This window comes from Hesperophylax consimilis, chromosome 22, assembly GCF_061612785.1.
Source record: "Hesperophylax consimilis isolate HC1 chromosome 22, BYU_Hcon_1.0, whole genome shotgun sequence".
NCBI classification, from domain to species: Eukaryota; Metazoa; Arthropoda; class Insecta; order Trichoptera; family Limnephilidae; genus Hesperophylax; species Hesperophylax consimilis.
Window position 1 is genome coordinate 22,882,239 of NC_142857.1, and position 21,613 is coordinate 22,903,851.

The 21,613-nt window shown below is 34.1% G+C and overlaps 1 protein-coding gene and 3 non-coding genes across 4 annotated transcripts; 3 read left to right on the forward strand and 1 right to left on the reverse strand.

Moving 5' to 3' along the window:
• Positions 1–1,981: 1,981 nt before the first annotated feature.
• Positions 1,982–21,420, reverse strand: LOC149413259 (apolipoprotein D-like). Its single transcript, XM_089645343.1, has 5 exons — positions 21,074–21,420; positions 15,525–15,747; positions 5,860–6,011; positions 5,493–5,670; positions 1,982–2,830 (listed from the first exon to the last, which is right to left on the reverse strand). The coding sequence occupies exons 1-5, from the start codon at positions 21,194–21,196 to the stop codon at positions 2,661–2,663; spliced, it is 846 nt and encodes a 281-aa protein (XP_089501469.1). The 5' UTR covers positions 21,197–21,420; the 3' UTR covers positions 1,982–2,660.
• LOC149413260 (5S ribosomal RNA) lies at positions 3,756–3,874 on the forward strand. The gene has a single exon (XR_016304478.1). It is a non-coding gene; the product is annotated as a 5S ribosomal RNA (ribosomal RNA).
• LOC149413261 (5S ribosomal RNA) lies at positions 4,198–4,316 on the forward strand. Its single transcript, XR_016304480.1, has one exon. It is a non-coding gene; the product is annotated as a 5S ribosomal RNA (ribosomal RNA).
• LOC149413262 (5S ribosomal RNA) lies at positions 4,640–4,758 on the forward strand. The gene has a single exon (XR_016304481.1). It is a non-coding gene; the product is annotated as a 5S ribosomal RNA (ribosomal RNA).
• Positions 21,421–21,613: the final 193 nt, after the last annotated feature.

The following is a 21,613-nucleotide window of genomic DNA, read 5'->3' on the forward strand; positions in this document are numbered from 1 at the left end:
ATTCAGGGCAATTAGGAATACATATGGAAGTTAGTCCCAGTATTTCTGCACTGAAATAAATCCAGATTTTTAGCATTACGTAGAGGAATCCGACGGCTTAGCAATTCTGTACTATCAAATGCATAATTTAGAATTTTTATATAGAAATACCAAGTCCGTGAAAATCCTTCTGTCTGATAATTTATGGTATCGCATTGTGCCAGAGCGGGAGAGACAGATCATTCGTACGTCACTTCTGGACACACTGATATTTGATTTCTATCCACCCCTCGTACCTTTTCCTTCCCATTTTTTCCTCTCCTTTCTTTCCTTAAAAAGATACTCCACACAGCATCCCCAATAATAGCATTTTCCCCAGGGACTTCCGTGTGGGGTTAATGTAAAAAAAACCTGGCCGATAGATGATTTGTCTCGAATAATTTTTCTCAATTCGTTTTTTTAAATTATTTTTTATAATTTTGATATGTAGATAACAAATTTTTATGTTTATTTTTTTATGTGAAGGGTTCCATGATAACTCAACACAATGACAATTCAACACAACTTTAAAAAGTAAAATAAAGTCAATTAAAGCGATGAAAAACTAACATAGACTTAACCTAATTAATCTATTTTTTGTTTCATCACTTTTCGTAACTTTATGTCACCTTTTGAAGGTGTGTTGAATTGTCATTTTGACGAATTATCCGGTCACCCTTTTTAAACAATACAATTTAATCAGAAAAGATCACCATGTTTCAAAACCAATGGTTTTTCGTCAGGATAAATGTTTCGAAGTAGGAAAATAAACCCCATTTTTATAAACAGTATCAGGTTTGATGTTGTAATGAGGAAAAAACCAAAAAAATATTTTCATTATCTGTATTTCTGTCATCTTTATAATTCATTGAAATTGTTTAAGTGTTGACGTAATTATTAACTTATTATCACCGCAGAGATCAAGTAGGTTATATACAGGGTTTTCCAATAAGAGGTGTTATTTTGAATAGCCCGCTATTTCGGTAGATGTTACTTTTGAAGCTGTCATTTTTTGACATTTGACAAGTAAAAACTACGCCATTATCGAAAATGGAATGATACACGCTTCAACAACGCATTAAATTATTAAAATTCACTTGAGTGAATCAAATGAAAATCATCTTGAGTGATGAGGCCTATTTCCACCTCGGTGGCTTCGTCAACAAGCAAAATTTTCGCATCTGGGGCTCGAAAAACCCAAGAGTTATTGTTTAAAAGCCTCTTTATCCTCAACGTGTGACTGTTTGGTGCGGTTCATGGTCCGGCGGAGTCATTGGACCTTACTTTTTCGAAAATGAGGCTGGAGCAACAGTTACGGTGAATGGATTGCGCTATCGAGAGATGATTAATGATTTTTTATGGCTGAAATTAGATAGTATTGATTTGGACAAGGTTTACTTTCAACAAGACGGCGCTACATGCCACACAAGCAACGAAACCAATGATATTTTACCATTGAATATCAAAATAACACCTCTTATTGGAAAACCCTATAAACACAACATATTTTTGGCGCAATCTGCATCCTGACAATTTTTATATGAGACATGCATAGCAAAATGTCAGAGGATTTGGGTTAGTCAAATTAAAATAAAACTCATCGTGCACGATCTTGAAATATTGTTGCATTGTATTAGAATTAAAAAAAATAGAAAGATTAATATATAACTATTCTGTGTATATGGTTCACATTCATTAGGGCTGGACTACACTGTAACTAGAAACACGTATGATATGAATAATGTATTTTATCAAAACAATGTTCAGATATCATTATATAACTGATGTATGCTTTTGTGCAATTTGTCATTGCTTTATTCAGGTCTAGCTAAATTGTAGCCAGGTAAAATCAGTATTCAAATTATTTCTGTAACTCATCGGGATTGATCTAGCAAGAAATAAACACAATAAAAAAAATAATGTATTTACTTAGTTTCAACAAGGCGTGATAATGAAAAACCTATTTTGATACTAGAAAATCGTTTATTTTCAGCATATTTTTATTATACATAGTTTTAATTTTATCATTATCAATAAACCTCTTTATAGACCAAATTCGGCGACTAATCTATACTTATTCATTAATCTCCCGAAACAATAAAAAAATAAAATTTATGCCTGAGGCAATCATTCAAGAACCCTTTTTGAAATGGGAGCAAAAATTGATATTAATGTGTGATTTCCGTTTGTGACGTGATACTCGCCGATCGCTTTAAGCGATCATAAAATTACAGAATTTGTCTAACTTTAAAAAATTTATGGTATGCTTACCTAATAACGATTCATGATCTATATGGGTTTTTTTTATTTAAAAAAACTGACTTAATACGTGTCATTAAAACTAGAACAGGGGATAATTCTTGTAGTCTTTTGAAAACCATGGCTGGTAATACGTGGACTTCGACAAGCAGTCAATATCGGCAGCTTCAAGCAGTTACTAAAAGCAATATGTTGGTCAACGTATTTCGAATTTCAACTGAGTGTGACAGTCCGTGCATTCTCAGCCATGCCTATAAGAATTGCTTCACTAGTACACCCTCCTACAGTTATTTAATCTAATCTCTTCAAATTTGGACATCTTCTGTCAACATTTCTGTGAATTTGGTGTGTTTCTTTTATTTGTACTTTGCTGATGTTGCTGTTTAAGGCATCCACTCTGCATCTAAGTCAGGGTTCCTCCGGCTAAAAAGGGCCACGTTCGATGATTCCTCGCTCTCCCGCTCCCTTTCTAACTTTCCGTTTTTGTCGTCACTGTTTGCCAGTTTGTTGTAGACTGTCTTACCAGCTCCTGCTACGTATTCAATTCCATCACCTGAAAAAAATAAATTATATTATTGATTGCCAGGGTTGTCTCTTTCGAAGGACGTGGGTATTAGAGAATTTTATCCAGTGCACGCATAGACACTGCATATATTATAATGTTCAAATGTGACCTAAAAGACTCATCGTAGAAGACCACCAGTTCTTCGGAGGCATTTCTGTTCTGAATCAATTGATTAATTTCATCAAGTGATTTGCTGCTCAATCTTCGTATGACCTCCGCCAACTCCCCTCTACTATACGAAGAAGAATACAAGCAAAGCTTCTCACTCGTTGGTAGATTTGCCTCGACGCGTTCTCTTTGAAGTCACATAAATAATTACTCAATTAAGATGGGAATGTGCAGGTCAAGCTGTAAGAAAAAAAATGGGTGTGTCAAGCCTACGCAAGACAGAAGTGAAACTTCTAGTATTCTTCTCTCTCTCTCTTTTCATTTCATTCTCTCTTTTTTTCTGTCTATTGACATATTTATAAGTAGCATGTGATAAAAAAAATTAAAAGTTATAAAAAAAGAAAAAAAAAATTAGTTAAAGCGGGGATCGAACCTCGGTTCTTCACGACCACAGTCGTGCGCTCTGCCTGTAGACAGCGAAGATGAGTTAGGAGAGTGAGTTAAACTAGGTATATAATATTAGCTAGGCTCCTATAGCGAAATGATCCCGTTTTTTCGTCACGGTCATGAGTCGGTTTTACTCCGGTCCTCGAAATTGCATGACGCGCGTAAAGAAGTTTCACTTCAAAAAATTCCTGCAAAGTTATGGATGTAATTACGATCTTTTTCAAGCGCGTATGTAATGATTATTTTTATCAACGTCGCATACACCTTGCTAATGTTTTCAGTATTATTAGGGCTTTTTTATACTAATTTTCATATATTTATTGGCAGGTAGAGTAGAAATTAATATTGTTTAGCGTTTGCCAACGACCATACCATGTTGAACACACCGGTTCTCGTCCGATCACCGAAGTTAAGCAACATTGGGCGCGGTCAGTACTTGGATGGGTGACCGCTTGGGAACACCGCGTGCCGTTGGCCCATTTTTTATGGTAATTTCATGTTTTTTTTAATTTTTTTATCGTTACTATCATTAATAATATCATAAAATTCTTTAACTTTTCAAGTATGCTACAGGCCTAAAATATTACTTAGTGGATTGATATTATGGTCAACCATTGAAAAAAAAAATTCCTGCAAAGTTATGGATGTAATTACGATCTTTTTCAAGCGCGTATGTAATGATTATTTTTATCAACGTCGCACACACCTTGCTAATGTTTTCAGTATTATTAGGGCTTTTTTATACTAATTTTCATATATTTATTGGCAGGTAGAGTAGAAATTAATATTGTTTAGCGTTTGCCAACGACCATACCATGTTGAACACACCGGTTCTCGTCCGATCACCGAAGTTAAGCAACATTGGGCGCGGTCAGTACTTGGATGGGTGACCGCTTGGGAACACCGCGTGCCGTTGGCCCATTTTTTATGGTAATTTCATGTTTTTTTTTATTTTTTTATCGTTACTATCATTAATAATATCATAAAATTCTTTAACTTTTCAAGTATGCTACAGGCCTAAAATATTACTTAGTGGATTGATATTATGGTCAACCATTGAAAAAAAAAATTCCTGCAAAGTTATGGATGTAATTACGATCTTTTTCAAGCGCGTATGTAATGATTATTTTTATCAACGTCGCACACACCTTGCTAATGTTTTCAGTATTATTAGGGCTTTTTTATACTAATTTTCATATATTTATTGGCAGGTAGAATAGAAATTAATATTGTTTAGCGTTTGCCAACGACCATACCATGTTGAACACACCGGTTCTCGTCCGATCACCGAAGTTAAGCAACATTGGGCGCGGTCAGTACTTGGATGGGTGACCGCTTGGGAACACCGCGTGCCGTTGGCCCATTTTTTATGGTAATTTTATGTTTTTTTTTATTTTTTTATCGTTAACATCATAAAAAATTTTATATCATTCTTTAACTTTTCAAGTATGCTACAGGCCTAAAATATTACTTAGTGGATTGATATTATGGTCAACCATTGAAAAAAAAAAAGGCGTTAAAAACAAAAAAATTATGTGCGATGGCCGAGAATCGAACTCGGATCAACTGCTTGGAAAGCAACTACGCTGACCATTACACCACCAACGCCAGTTGTCGAGATGAGCTAAGAAGCATTTATATTTTACTTCAAAACTTTGACTAGATCAAATGAACTTTAATCGGTCCCGCATTTTCGTTTCGGTCATGAGTTGGTTTTACTCCGGTACTCGAAATTGCATGACGCGGGTAAAGAAGTTTCACTTCAAAAAGAGATTGTTAATATAACTGCTGAACTAGAGACCAGCAGGAAAGAGGTATTAAGAAGACCATAGAAGATAGATCAATGACCATACAAATTGTGAGGGCTAAAATGGAGGCCCTGACCAAAAATAAGTAATTCTGGAGAGGCGGTAAGGGAATAACCAGAAATGGGTAGAAGATCAAGGCCAAAGAAGAAAACTAGCAGAAGAAAGTGAAAAGTAAAAAAGATAAAAAGGAAAAGGAAGAAAAATACATGGAAGAAGACGAAAAGGAGAAGAAAAAAAGAAAGAAATAAAAAAGAGGAAGAAAATAAAACGGATAGTTGTTAACTTACCAATCTTTTCACCGGCCTTCTTGACAACTCCAGCGATGTTGTGAGCGGAGAAGGTGTCCGGGTCGATATCGATGTTGACTCCGTTGGGGGCGCCGTCAGGGTGCTTGGGACAATCGTTCTGGTTGATGATGGACAGGTCATAAGGGTCTACGCCGGACCTGGAAAGGCGGTTGCGGATCTGTGGAACGAATCAGATTAGCTGGCTGTTTTGTAAGGGTATCGTAGAAGAATATCTTCTATCAAAATTTAAGGCACATTTTTTCTGTTCTTATGTATTTAGGAAACTTTTAAGACCATTTGATTGCCTTTAAAGTCTCTCATTGTTTGTTATTGTATACCTTTGTATATTATTATTGTTTTTGTGTACCTTATCGATGGAATCCTTATCAAGGTCCCTTCTTCTGGAGAGGATGGAGGCCGACTGCCTGTGAGCGAAGGTCAACTTCTGGCACGTGAAGATTCCAGCGTATCCCGTGTAATCGGTGATAAACACAGTATAGCTGGCGGAGCCCCCGATGCCTGGAAATAACAGTAAAATGGTCAGTTGGTGGTTATTTCATTATATTGAAAGAGGTTAATTTATATGTACCTAACAAGGATAGTAGTGGGAGATTCCACCAACTTTTTTATACTCCGAAAGCGAGGACTTCTGTCTATCAGAATGCGCCAATCAACAAGAGTGACTCAACTGCTTAACGATTCTGCATTGACCATCGACATTTGTAATGTCACTTACAGACAACTTCTTCACTTAAAGACAGCAACTATCTTTTGACGTATGTCACAAAATAGTGAAACTCCCCCCATAAATACAATATATTAGACTTACAAGAATTTACATCGGGGGAGAAGGAAAAAGATGCATTAAAAAAAAAAAAATTTCAATCAATTTTTAAAATTTCCCTTGTCAAACATCTTTTACCGTCATGTTGGTTTTTGTTAGTATAAAGTGACGTTTGTAGAGCAGGCCCCAATTAAATATCTGTAGAACAGATTCAGCACACCTACTGTGCGTTTGTGCGTTAAAGATGACAACGGATTGTAAATCAGACGGACCGCCCTCATTTATCAAGTATTGTGGGGCTCCAGACGAGAGGTGGCTCTCAATTTCAATTGTAGAGAGTACTTTAGATTTTTACAGGGTTAGTAGATGGTCACTATTGAGGAATATGTTAGCCCTATACAAGACTTATGATAATGAAAGCGACTTCTAAAATCGACCCTTACTAAAGTGTTGGGAAGTAAGTTAGTTAAGAGCTTCACAGATGCACTCATAGAGGGCAGTGCATAGAACTTGCTTGGAAGTCCGCAAGATGGCAGCTAGTAGCCAGTAGTCGCCAGGACCAGTTAGAATGCTCCCAGACAAACTTGGTGTTTTCAGATCTCATTTAGCCAGCTCCTAGTTAGGTCGACTATCGAGTCACCATTGTAATACGCGAAGTATTGAATAAATCCCTGATTTAACAAAAATAACCTATTATTTAAAATCTCCTTCCACGACGAGTTGGAGAACTCTTTGTGGGAACACAACATAAAGTATTACTACATATTTAAAAATGTCTTTTAGAACATTCAAACTTTTTTTTTGGTTTGACTGAGGATTGAACCTTTCTCCAACCTTCACAAATGCAGATCGGGTAGGACCTACATTTATTTTGAATCTTAACTACTGTTATATCATCCGATTTCAGAGAAATGCGTATATGTCTGCGGGTGTGTGAGCGATTTCCACTAAAAGTTGATAGAATGCGTTGTCATCGACAACGAGTCTATATGCCGAGTTTCAGCTCGATCGGATGTCGGGAAGTGGGATAATTTCCGCTTCATTACCGGAAACAAAAGGGAAATTCAAACAGTATTTAAAAATAAGACAAGACTCCATATTGTTTGCAAAATTATTTTGATTTGTCCAATGATTTGAAAGCAGGGTGGTTGAAATTTGGAAGAAGCCCGAATAATCAAGTTAGCAGACAATATAAGGAGATGCCATATGTAGTAATGCAAAATCATGTGTTTTTGGTTTGAAATTTTGGTCACCTATAAATGTTTCAAATGCTTTAATTAAATACTGAATATAGAATACATCTTGGCCTTTGAAATAATCGAGTATTTTTAGATAAGACTTTTTATAAGCCCAGAAAAAAAAATGTATAAGGCCTATGAAAACTGCTTTAAAGTTCAAAATCTCCTACTTACGAACCCATTTTCGCTAATAATTTTTTTGTATAATGTGAAAATTAAGTTATTTATAAAATGATCGAAAAAAAACAGGCCTGAACATCCACAAAATAAAATAAAAGGCACTTTTTGGCCATGTTTTTTTATTGCATAAATCAAAACAGGCGGATGGTGTAAAGCGGGATTTTAGACCTTATCGCCATCTACTTAAGGGTTGTTATTGATGGCGGCTCAATTTAAAATATTACACGACGTAGTGCATCGCCTTAAGTACATAAATATTATACAAGAGTTTTCTATGACTATTTAGTACAGAGATAAGAAGTGACCATTTGCAAAGGAGGTAAAAATCAAAGAATAGATTAATTTTTTTCAGCGGAAAATGTGGTTCTTCTACGGATGCACACTGGTTAGATAATTAAAAACATTTATTAAATCATCGGATAAAAATGATGTGTCAGTTTATTATCGCAGGATTTTATGTGGTCTACCACAAGAATACACTTTATAATACAATACCTTAAAATAAAGCCAGAATCTTAACTACGTAAGTGAAGAAGTCGTGCACAAAAATATGCGACGCGCGGACTTGAAGTATTTGGACAGAGCGGTTGAATTTCCCCTATCAAATCTCTAAAATAAAGTGGAAATCTTAACGACGTAAGTGGTAAGTGAAAAAACAATATTCGGCGCGCGGCCCGGAGTAATGGTCCTAATCTACGGTCGACTTTGCCCTAGCAGGCTTAGAAAATCGATCTTTAAGTGTAGTTTGTTTTGATTATTTCTGATGAACGTATTAATAAAATATCAAAGTTTCTAGAAGGATCTCTCGGGAAGTTACTAATTCATCGTTTAGAAAAATTAAATCTGGTGATTACGGCTAATTTTGTAGTTGAAAACCGTTTTATAAAATTTCCAAACCGTTTCACATAAAATATTTTAATGGTAAGGTAATGTTTTTATTAATCTTAAATATAAATAATTTAGGGATCAATCTAAATAAATATCGTTACGAGTTCGTCGAAATTACAATAAATGCAGTTAAACAAATAAAAATGCAGTTAAATGAGTGTTATTATTATATACAACATATCATACATGTTTCCTTGATTTGATCAGCACACCGGAAGATGTCGATTAACTCATAAATACGGTCTGAACCCGGAGGAAACATCAATTAAATAATTAATTTCTGTCAGACGACATCAATTAAGACGATGAACTTCGAACGAAATAAACCTATTTTCCTTTTTGGACCTAGTTGCGTCACGTGGCTAATAGCCAATTTCAAAGATTTTTGTTTGTTTGACTTGTTCAAATTCTGTGAAACAACCTATAATATCCTTCATATTAGTGTATGAACTCACCCATAGATGGTACTAGATTAGTCTATTGGGTTACCCATAGTTGGCATTAGCTGTCGAGTATTATAGAAACCTAGCGGATAATAAATAAGGTGGAAGAACCTTGAGGTCTGGGGTCCATATTATTCCAACAGCCTGCTAATTAGGATATCAGAGCCTATTGTTAATCTATCACGTTGAAAGTCCAAGTGTTTTGTTGAAGCCGGAGTTTTATTTAATAATAGAGCTTGTGATAAACTCTGGCTCAAGTTATTGTTTTATTTTCAAAATAGTGATAATAGAACAAAATATGAAGTGGAAGAGCAATACCTGTGAATTGGTTAAGCGTATCAGAAAGTGTGTACATATATTCTTAAGATTAAGAAATATTTTAAAACGAAGTAACCTAAAGAGTACACGAAGCACTAATCCAGTCGTTCATTCAATATTGAAGGGGGGATCATACAACAATATTCTAACCCTGATAATCCTCAAGAAACCCTTCATATATCCAACAGAAACGCTATTTGCAGATTTCGGGGTGCCACGAGTAGAGGATATCTTCAAGAACAATGCAATTAGCCAAATTTATAAAGATAATATCATCAAAAACTTTGAAACCCACCTATCAACATGATATCAATAAAACATCAAAATACCAAACAAATGCAAAACAACTATACCTATTATATATTACAATATCAACAAACTTAAACTAAAACTGAAGTTATACTTGTCAGAAATAATAAACTAAATAATTGCCTGTTTTTCCCTTTATTTATATTTATTATCTGTCTATATTCATCTCTACACTATTTAGATGTATCTAATTACTTTCTTATTTGCTCAGTATTTAGTATGTAACAGAATCCTATATATGTACAACTACACATATAGATAATCCAGAAGTTTCAATTGTTCCTATTATAAATATATACTCACCTATTTCACCTTCTTATTCCGTCTAGATCAACCCGACAATCTGATTTATTTTATCTACCCTCGTGTAGAACAAACATACGAAAGAATTCCCCAATTCCTCGTATATGTGCACAATATAATAAAAAATTTTACAGCATTGGCATTTTTGGTGATAACCTAAAGAAATATCGATATGAAGTAATGCGTAGATTAGTCACCGAACCTCGGAAGTGTGTAGTCGTGTTTACCAGTGCTCTGTGTTTGACGGCTTACTGAAGGCGGCGCGGCGTACAGATAAGATTTATTTATTGTTACCTTTTCGTATTCATTATTTTTGTTTGTGTTATTGGTTTGCGACGAAGTTGCGTATATTATTTCTATCATTTATTATTTCTAAAATAATAATTATTTATTAATTATTTTTTTTTAATTTGTTGAAATGGAGGAAGATGAAAATCGACCTCCGGACCCTGAGCCCATTTCTAATATTGTAGACGACTACGATTCTGATGATACCCAGACTTCTGTAACCATTCCTTCCCGAAAACGTTGGCCTCCGCTTTGCCTTAATGTACCTCCTAAAATTAAATCTCTTTCACAATCAAACGTAGCCCCAATCTCTCATGGAATTTATAATGATACCATTCCTCCAGAAGCAAAAGCCATTGAGCTTATGTATTCTATTTCATCTTCAGCTCCATTTATTGTCAATGTCCAAAGGACTGAACAGGGGAAAATAATTCATCCCCTGGATTTTGGTAAATTTATTTTTAGCCAAAACTCAATAACCTCGGTATTATAAATGGATCAATAAAACCGGAAGGTCGATACAAACTATCCATAGAATTTAAATCAGCCACATTACCTAATGATTTTGTTAAAAAATAGGTTCTCTTTCAAATAATAAATTTAAATCTTTCATTCCTACTTTCAATTTAACCAGAATGGGCAGAGTAAGAGGTATCCCAACCGATCTATCAGAAACAGAAATAGTAGACGCTCTTAATGACTCTCAATTAACTCCAAAAGTTTTAAAAGCACGTCGTTTGAATTTCAAGGATACTTCCACCGGCACCACTATATGGAAACCTTCCCAATCCGTTGTTATTACTTTCGAAGGTCAAACATTACCATCCCGTGTATTTATTTATTATAACTCTCTTCCCGTTGAAGTATACAGATTCCCGACTATCCAATGTTTCAACTGTTGCCGTTTTGGCCATTCAAAACCTATTTGTCGTTCCTCTCCTCGTTGTTTCCATTGCGGAGAGGATCATCCCTTTGAACAGTGTCAAAATACAACGAATAACCCTATTTGTATTAATTGTAAGGGCAACCATACTGCTGTTAGTGTGGCCTGTCCAGAGTTATCTAGACAGAGATATATCAAACAGTCAATGGCTGTAGACAACATTTCCTACTTTCAGGCCTCTAAATTATTCCCTCCTACAAAAAAATCTTTTGCAGAGATAACGTCCAACGCTTCTCTCTTTCATTTTTCTTCCCCTAAATCCCCTCTGTCATCTTCACACAAAGAAACAATTTTCAAACCGATAAAATCTAATCCAAAATTTATTCCTTCTTTCGATAAAAAACTACATAATGAACTTTTACTTAACCCGAATGGGAATAATAAATCCCAGGCTCCCAATAGGACTGCCTTAAAACACTGTTCCACTTCCGATATCTTCCCTAAAGTCACGATTGAAAATTCTTCTTTTATTCAAACTTTAATTACCCTATTAATTACGATCCTTGTTAGTGAGTTAACAAACCGTTCTGGCCATAATCTATTAGATTTTATGGATACCTATAATTTATGTATACTAAATGACGGATATCCAACTCGTTTCACTGCCCCTCAACATCGGAAAAGTGCAGTCAATTTATCTCTTTGCTCATCTTCGGTGATTCCCATATGTTCTTGGAACATTCTTAAAGATCCCCTTTCCAGTGACCAATTTCCTATAATAATTACCTTCCACCATCTATCTTCCACGCATTCTTTTTCGATAAACAATAGTTTTAAATTTAAAACGAAAGACGCGAATTGGAGAAATTTTTCTTCAGAATTAGACTCCATTGTTCAAGCATCTAAGTCTTCCCTTGTCAACACTAGTTTACAATGTGAATTATTTCCTAACATGATAATAAAAGCTGCAGAAAAAACACTTAAAAAACGTAATGTTAACATTAAGATTAAACATTCCACCCCATGGTGGGATGAAGAATGCACTAGTGTCGTTAAATCCAGAAGAGAAGCAATTTCTATTTTCCGTAAATGTATGTCTTTCGAAAATTACCTTTCTGTGAAACGCGCCCAGGCAGAAGCGAAACGCGTTTTGAAAAACAAAAAGAGGTCTGGATGGCGAAAATTCTGTGAAAGCTTGTCTCCTGAATCTCCCCAGTCATCCGTATGGTCCAATTTTAAAAAAATCGGTTCGTCATACTCCGCAGCGTTCTAAACATATTCCAAAAGAAATTATTATAGGTTTTGCTGATAAGATAGCTCCTCCGTCAGTTGCCAGATGTGAGGAAATGCCTTCCTTTATTTCTTATCCATCTCACTCTAGCTGGCTGGACTCTCCTTTCTCAGTAAGTGAATTAAATCGAGTAATCAATTCCCTTCCCGGACTCTTCTCCTGGCCCTGATGGAATCTTATATAGTTTCATTAAAGCATTCTCAGACATGTCGGTTGAATATTTTTATCCCTAATTAATTACATGTTCGAAACGGGATTTATTCCGGAAGTCTGCAAAGTTCAAAAAATCCTTCCGATTTTTTGAACTTTGAAACCAGGCAAAAATCCATCTGAAATCTCATCCTATCGTCCTATTGCTCTTTCGTCCTGTTTAATGAAAGTAGCAGAACACTTGATAAAGAACAGATTGGAATGGTTTGTTGAAAATCACAGAATTATCTCTCCTAATCAATATGGCTTCCGGAAAAAGAAATCAACCATGGATAATTTAAGTGTGTTAACAACAGACATCTGTATATCTCAGTCCCTTAATTCTTGCACTCTGGCCACATTTCTTGATCTTTCGTCAGCTTACGACGATGTATTAATTAACATTTTGAAAGAAAAATTAATTAAAATAAAAATTCCCTTAAAACTAGTTCAATTTATTATTAATTTACTAACAGACAGATCCATTATTATCCACTTTTCCTCAAAAACGATAAATCGCCAACTATGGAAGGAGTTACCTCAGGGGTCCATAATCAGTCCATTATTATTTAATATATATATATATAAGTGATTTAGACAGTGTAATTCCTTCATCTATCAAGCGACTTTATTTTGCTGATGATTTCCTTATATATTTATCACACAAAAATCTATCGCGCGCTGCGAAGGAATTAAATTAGGCTTTACATAATATTAAAGTTTGGTTGTTGACAAATGGGATGAATTTAGCTACGTCTAAAACCAAAGTAGTGGCTTTTACGCGCAAAAGAAAAATACCCCCCTTTTCTGTCTGCTTTGATAATGTCCCTCTTCAAATCGTTAAGCAAATTAAATTTCTTAGACTACTTTTGGATCATAAACTTTCCTGGCTCCCGCATATTCAGAACATTTCGGCTAAGTGTGAAAAGGGGCTAAATATTATGCGAGCTGTTTCCAGAGTGTGGTGGGGATCTCATCCTACTACTCTTAAATTAATGTATGGTGCTCTAGTGCGAAGCCATTTGGATTATGGAACATTTCTTTTCGATCCTCTTCCTAAATATTTGGACAAAAAACTTGAAAGAATTCAGTCCAAAGCGCTCAGAATAATTATTGGAGCGATGAAATCTTCTCCAATTAATTCTCTCCAGGTAGAATTTGTTGATCCCCCCTTAATTTTAAGCTGACAATTCCTGGCTGATAAATATATTTTTTAATGTTTTTCTATATCCCGGCACCCTTTAGAACAAAGCCTTGATTATTTGTTCAATAACTTAAACAACGAAAAAAGATCGACAGATAAAAATCGACTTCCTTTCCTTCTAAAAAGTTTTCTTTCATTCAAATCTCTGTCTTATTCCCTCCAAAATCTACAAAAAGATCCTATCCTTCCTATTTTCTCCATCCCATTTGATTCTATCAATTATATCCCCAACGTTATAACTTCAGAATTCCGAACTGATATTTTAACCTCATCTAATCAAAATGTTGAGGAAAAATTTAAAAACATTACATCTTCTAAGTTTCCAGAATTTTCACTCATTTACACAGATGGTTCTAAGTATGATAACAAAGATTGTGGAGCTGCGGTACACATTCCCGAATTCGATTTAGATTTGTCTTATAAATTGCCTAAAGAAATTTCTATATTTACTGCAGAATGCTTCGCAATTGAACAAGCTTTGAGTCAAATCCAGCTTTTCAATATTCGACGAGCCTTACTGTGCACTGACTCACTAAGCGCAGTGTTGAAAATTTCCTCAAATATCCATAAACCAGAAGACTATATTATTTATAATATCAGAAACACCCTTAAATCTTTAAATGAATTAAATTTCGAGACAATATTGGTTTGGGTCCCTGGCCATTTAGGAATTGAGGGTAACGAGAAAGCCGATTCCCTAGCTAAACTTGGAACGATTTCTGGCTCTAATCCTTTAGATTTTAGAATTCCTATCTTTGACGTCATCCCAATTCTGAAATCCAACATGATTCGCTCCTGGGAAGAAAATTGGACTAATACGAAAACCCGAACTGGTGTTTTTTATGCTGGAATACAAAATCATATTCCAAGTAAACCTTGGTTCCACGGTAAAAAAAATCCAAAAGATTTATATCCTGTATCTCGAGAATGAGAATTGGTCATTGCTCCATTGCATCCCATTTGTTTAAAATCCGGGTCCTAGATAGTCCACTCTGCCAGTGCGGCATGGAAAATGAGACTCTTGATCATGTTTTCTTTAATTGTAAAAATCATTCATCTTTCAAAGGCATTTATCGTTTACTTATAAAAATCACCCACCAATCTCCCCTTAGTATTCCTTATTTACTTTCTCTCAACAATTCTCGCATTTTCTCAGTTCTATACAAGTTCATAGACTTGAATGACTTCAATATTTGAGATTTCCTATTCCCGTATAGATTTCCCATAAAATTATAACCTTCTCCCTTAACTTTAACGGCACATAGCACTCTCTTTAGGGTGAATTGCCTAATGCAAAAAAAAAGTAATGCGTACGATCGATTATTAATATGAGAGTATGGAATGTATCGGGAGCATCTCCTATCCTCTTCCTATTTTCCTCTTCCTCTCCCCTTCCTTTAACACCAGATTGATTTTAAGATATTAAAACTTCATTTCCAATGAACTTTAACATCTTCTTAACTTCTGTGGCTTGACTTCAGTTAACTTGTATCTTTATATCTATCATTGTATATTATATAAAAGCTGTTTGTTTCTTACAAAATAAATAATGTTATTCTATTTTCCTTATAATTAGTGTAACTCGCTCACCAAGCACAAGAACCAGTTTCTTCTTTGGTGAGATTGCGATTATAAATATATTTCGTAACCAATGTAATTTATATAACACCACTGTACCCACTTATGTATATTAAATTTTAAAAAAAGTACTCACTCAGCGGGAATCTGACTCGCATCTTCCCCGGCATGCTGGGGTCGTTCGTCTTGATGATGCCAGTGTACCTGTAGTCGTGTTTGAGGGGTGTCAAGCCGAGGATGAAGTGTTGGGAGACCTGCTCGATCTCGTACTCGCCCGGGTCCTCGTTACGAGTGATGTTGTACGTAAGACAGTGCGAAGCCGTGGACGTCTTCTGAATAACGTACCAAATGCCGAGCATCTGGAAATATTTACACATCGTTACTTTTTGTATTCAAATTAAATGATTTCATTAACAATTTTATCGCGATAACTTTTTGAAGGATATACCTATCAATGTAATACTAATCATCGAACATGAAGATAATATTAATAAATGTAAACGAAACATGAAACCGGACATTGTCTTAACTCCTCAGACCTTTGCCATATTTTGACATAAGTTCCGAGTATTTCCGCTTTGCAATAAAAACCATATAATTGGAATATTTCCGAACGTATCCGAAAATTAAAAACTATAAAAATAATTAGTAAAAAATCACAAAGTTTCATAACTTTTTTTCAAATTGCGTTCAGATCCTTTGGTTTCATTAAGGTGCACATATAAATTTATCAGTGGTTAACTTAAATTTTAAATTAATTTGAGTATAAATCATGGTGTTTTCTCTTTCTAACATCGTTTAGTTCATATTTCTCACCATGACAGAAAGGGAGGTTCAACGATTTCTAACAAATTAGCCTAAAGGGTTAAGATTGTCTTATCGCTGTCTGTAGCATTATCTTAATGTTGTCTTCATGTCAATAACTTAAAATTGTCTTCTTGATATTGTCTGCATACCGTTTTAACACAGTCAAGAATTGTCTTAACATTATCTTAATGTTGTCTTCGTGTCAATAACTTAAAATTGTCTTCTTGATATTGTCTGCATACCGTTTTAACACAGTCAAGAATTGTCTTAACATTATCTTAATGGTGTCTTCATGTCAATAACTTAAATTGTCTTCTTGATATTGTCTGCATACCGTTTTAACACAGTCAAGAATTGTTTTAACATTATCTTAATGTTGTCTTCATGTCAATAACTTAAATTGTCTTCTTGATATTGTCTGCATACCGTTTTAACACAGTCAAGAATTGTCTTAACATTATCTTAATGTTGTCTTCATGTCAATAACTTAAATTGTCTTCTTGATATTGACTGCATACCGTTTTAACACAGTCAAGAATTGTCTTAACATTATCTTAATGTTGTTTTCATGTCAATAACTTAAATTGTCTGCATACCGTTTTAACACAGTCAAGAATTGTCTTAAAATTATCTTAATGTTGACTCTGCACTGACTTAACATTGTATGAGCAAAGTCCCCATTGCCTTATGACTGTTTTAACATTAACGTAACAGTTTTATATTAATGTTAAGATAATGCGAATACTATATTGACAACGCAAAGTCGAATGTAAAGATAATGGAAGTCCCCAAGGCAAGAAGTTTTTGGTTCAAGAAGAGAAGAGTTAGAACGCACTGTAAACTAATTCGTGTACTCTCTTTCCACTGAACACCATTAAAAACGGCAAGGACAAACTTAATCAATGTGATGAACATGTTAACTAAGTATTTCTGTGATAATAGATTTATAAAATAAAGGCAAGAAGTTCTTGCCGTAATTTTTTAATTGATAACTTCTTCCAAATCAACCAAAATTTGGAAATTTGTGAAAATCGACCGAATTCAGTTAAAATTCACCGATATTCACAAAAGATGAACCGAAGTTTTTTAAATCTCGAAGATATCGAGGATTTTTAACTTTCCAGACATTCTGCTTCTTCTACACTGGATTTACAGAGGATTTCAACTTATCGTTTGGTGTGCCTAAGACATAGACTTCTGGGACCTGCTACAGCAAAAAAAGATACTCATGTAAATATGTATAATGCTGAAATGCAAAAACTTGGTGAAAAAGGCATACAAAAGCGATGAAATTTGTTTTATCACATTTGATTAAGAAAATTAAATAGGGCATATTTCTATATTTGGAGTTAAAACGAAGGTGGCAGAGGGAGCGAGGAAATTGCCAGTTGTTTAATGGCCTTCGCCAACACCATAAAACTTCAAAGCAAGTCTCACCTTATTGCTTGGAGTGACTCTTGCGCGGGTCAGAACTATATATATTTTTGATAATGTTCTGGCAATATTTGGCTCTAGCAAAAAATAGACGTTGGACACGAGGTAGAAAAAAAATGCCAGTCAATTCAAGCAGTGGATCATTATGTAAATTTGATGATGTCGGATAATACAAAAAAAACACATTGTGACAATGATGGCTGATAAGTTTATTCACATCAAAATATTAGGGCAGCAAATAAACCTTGTACACAATATTGGAATGATTGGAAGTAAGGTGAACTTATAAGTGGAGGAATTCGGGATGTATAAATATCGTGAATTGCTCTTTGATAAAGATCCTTGGAAAGAATTGGAACTGAAGAAAAAACTGTGAGAAACATTATTTTCCTAGCCAGTGTTGATATCAAAAGAAACAGACAACAAAGAAATCGATGCGGGAAAATCGAATGACATGAATTATTGTTTATTGGACGATTTGTATAGCGCCACTTTTGTGAGATATCACCTCAGGGGCACTTGTGGCGGGTTTGGGTACCACCGGTAATAATTATTATTATTTACTTATTTTACATATAAAAAATGTTTATAGTAAGTAAATAATAATAAATGTTTAATTTGTATGGTTAAATAAAATAACAAGAAATAAACATGTTCTTGACTTTCAATTCTGTTGACTACATTTTTTGAAGAAAAAAAGTTTATTTTAACATTTATGCTGCAAAATTATTTAATATTACAATATGTAAGGTAAATTTGTTTTGTTAACTGCACCACGAAGGATGAGTACATTGTATATTGCAGTCAAATGAAAAATAATAAGGCGAAAAGCAGAAGTCTAAATATCTTAGAATGCCTTCGATGTAAGCTAATAAGTTCTTTGGGTATTTTACACAGTGTTAAAGGCAATGTTTATCCGTGTGATGATCATGTTGTAAGTAAACATTTGTCTCAAAACTGTGCTAACATTGTCATAATTCTCAGTGAGTATCTCTTGAATTTACTGGTTAAATCATAGATTATATACAATCTATGATTTTTTTAAATATACACACTTAGTAAGCCCACAAAAATTCCCAATAAAAAAATAATATTTTTGGTATTATTTTGCATCATTATTTTCTATTTACTTATCAAGAGACAATAAATGATTAATTAATTCAGTGGTTTCATTGTTTCCGCGTGACTCGAAAAACCAATGTTATGATTCAAAAGATAACTATAAAGCGACTGTGTACCGCAGCCAAACAATTTACCGCAGAACTTGCTTCCGGCCAAACATTGGAAGGTGAAAATTCCTACATGTTTATTAATTGTTTACACCTAAGAATATACTCGTAAATCTACAAATCAACAAAATAAAAAAAACAACGAATTGAATTCAAAAACTAATAGTCTATTAACTATTAGTATAAGTGAATAGATTTTCTAAAAATCGTAAATGTTATTAATTGTATAAGATTCTTTTTCGTAATAAATTAAGCAAATTCGTGTTGTAGGCTCGTTACTTAAGAGGAAGCTAAGCCAAACATGTGTAGTATATTCTTGGTATACCTTATATCGTAGGTAATAGGCATTAAAATCGCTTGACAAACGGAGTCTAGAAACGTTCGATTTCAAGCAAAAAAACTGTTTTTTATTTATTTTGTAAATAATTTTATAAGAAAGCTAAAAAGTTAATCAAGTGAAACTGTCACAGATAATCTTAGCTATAATACTGTATTTTTTTAAGTTGTTTCCTTAATACGTTCATACATTTCTATTGAAAAAAATATTTTTTTGTAGTTTGCATTTAAATTTTTTATTTAGTAATTTAATTTTGTATTTATATTCTACTCAAGCGAAACGATAGGAAAACTTTCAATTTATCTAAAGCATATTTTTGGTATTCATAATGTTCACCAATTCGTTACAAAGATTAATAAAAATAGTGATTTGGCATTAAGTTTCGCCTCAACTATTTTTAAAATATCGGGTTTATTATCCTATTTATGTATTAATATCTAACTCAAAAATGACAAATTAACGGTTTAAGCTTAGCAGGTTTTAACAAAATCCAATTTAATATTCAATTATTTGATTTATGTGTACGATTTTTTACCTTATGTTTTTAGTTACTTAATGAGCTCCACACGAAGTGGGTTTTTTTAAATGTATGTTGCTATAAAAATCACATTTCCGGTTTTAAACAACTGTAATTTCGCTGTATTTAAAATGCCATACTTTAAACAATTAATATCTTCGGTTTTCTAAACACGATTAAAACAATAAAAAAATCAGAATGAACCGAAAAAAACTACAATGAAACTTAAAAATAGCACTGCATTCCCAAACAAAAAAATGCCTTCCTATTACGTACGCTATGCGAGTGTTTGTTTTATTTTATAATTCTATGTAAACAAGATTACGAGAGGTCAGTTATCTGGCACATGTCATAACCGATAAAGATTTGTATATATTTTCTTAGGAATACCAGAATATTTGAAAGAAAGATTCCTATTTGTCATGTCATGAAAGACAATGCATTTTTGTTAAAATATTTAATAAGTGGGAGCATATATGTATTTACCTACGATTATTTAACAAGTAACATAACAGTAAAACAAACGTACAAACAATTGGAAATGGTTAACTTCAGAAGCTGACTACGAATTAAAGTGGCAATTTTTGTTATTTAGTTGTCTAAATATATTTGCCATTGGGTTTCTCCGAATATTTTGTATTTGTTTTTAATCATGTAAAGCAACGTAAATGAGATAAATAACTATCAAGGATATTGACATCCATGTATGTATCTCGTTATTATGGTGTTTTTCTGTCAGCATCGCGGTATTTAATTTAATTGATTAAAAAAAAGCCAAAACACGAATAAATTTTTATTGGTATTCCCAATATAAACCGACTGTGAAGTTAAGTTTATCGATCTATACATATACACAATGGGGACTGCAGAAATCACAACGTACGTTACGTACCCACTCTTTATGTATGAATAGGTAAAAACATTATTTTCGTAAATAGGTCTGATACACAATGATGCAATGTTTGATTTAAACTCGATAAGTAGGCACTCGGTACTTGTACAACCTGTGTACGAGATTAATAATTTCGGCAGATTTATTTACTGCATGGGTAAGCAGTATGATGTTGTGTTCGTTTGCAGCAAGCCCATATAATTAAACAGAAGGACGTTTCGGGTTCTGCTCAAAGATGAGGAATTGTCCTTAACCTTAAAATTAACGCCATTAGGAGTTTTTCTGGTTCTACTGAAAGATAAGGAATTAACCTTCAAATTAACTTCTTTTTCATTAACTGCGATTCCAGATTCTTCGGATGATAGCGAAAAAGAAGTTCATTTTAAGGTGAAGGACAATTCCTTATCGGAATCACCCCTAGGGAGGTTAAATACTAAATAAGTAGATATTTAAAGTTGAATTTACATACCTTATTCATGTCGAAATCTGGCATCGGCTCCACGGCAGGACATCCTCCAAGGTGATAAGAATGAGCCAAAGAACTAGCAATAACACTTGCAAAAACAAACAAAACACACGCTAACTTCGCCATTTTTGAATTAACAAACGGAACTAAACAAAAGCGATGCGATTTGTTTACACGAATGTATAACAAACTTAATTATGTTTGCACGAACGCAATAAACTTATCTATAGTTCCAAATTCGAACGCGCTGTTAGATCACCGCGTTTGACCGCAGAATGAGTCGAATTTGAAATTATTCCGGCAATGCCTGCCGGTCGAGATATGTTCTGAGATTGTTCTGCTCGTTCTAAAGTTGTTTCTTTTATATTAGCATTCTCTCGAGTTCTGAGTAACAGCTCAGGATGTCTGACTACATTTTTATTAGTCATAAGTGGCAGTAGCAAGTTGTTGTTAAATAATCAGGGTTGTCGACTCGGCAAACTTTGAACGATTACTCATGGACTCACGCTAATTATTTTTTGATCGACCGAAGATCATTAGTTT

Bases quoted from the DNA above. Each gene is read 5' to 3' on its own strand.
- LOC149413259 (XM_089645343.1), bottom strand. From the start codon at position 21,196: ATGGCGAAGTTAGCGTGTGTTTTGTTTGTTTTTGCAAGTGTTATTGCT. The intron at 6,012-15,524 runs GTGAGTACTTTT...TGTTATTTCCAG, and splicing joins GCGAGTCAGATTCCCGCTGA to GCATCGGGGGCTCCGCCAGC. The intron at 2,831-5,492 runs GTAAGTTAACAA...TATTTTTTTCAG, and splicing joins GAAGGCCGGTGAAAAGATTG to GTGATGGAATTGAATACGTA.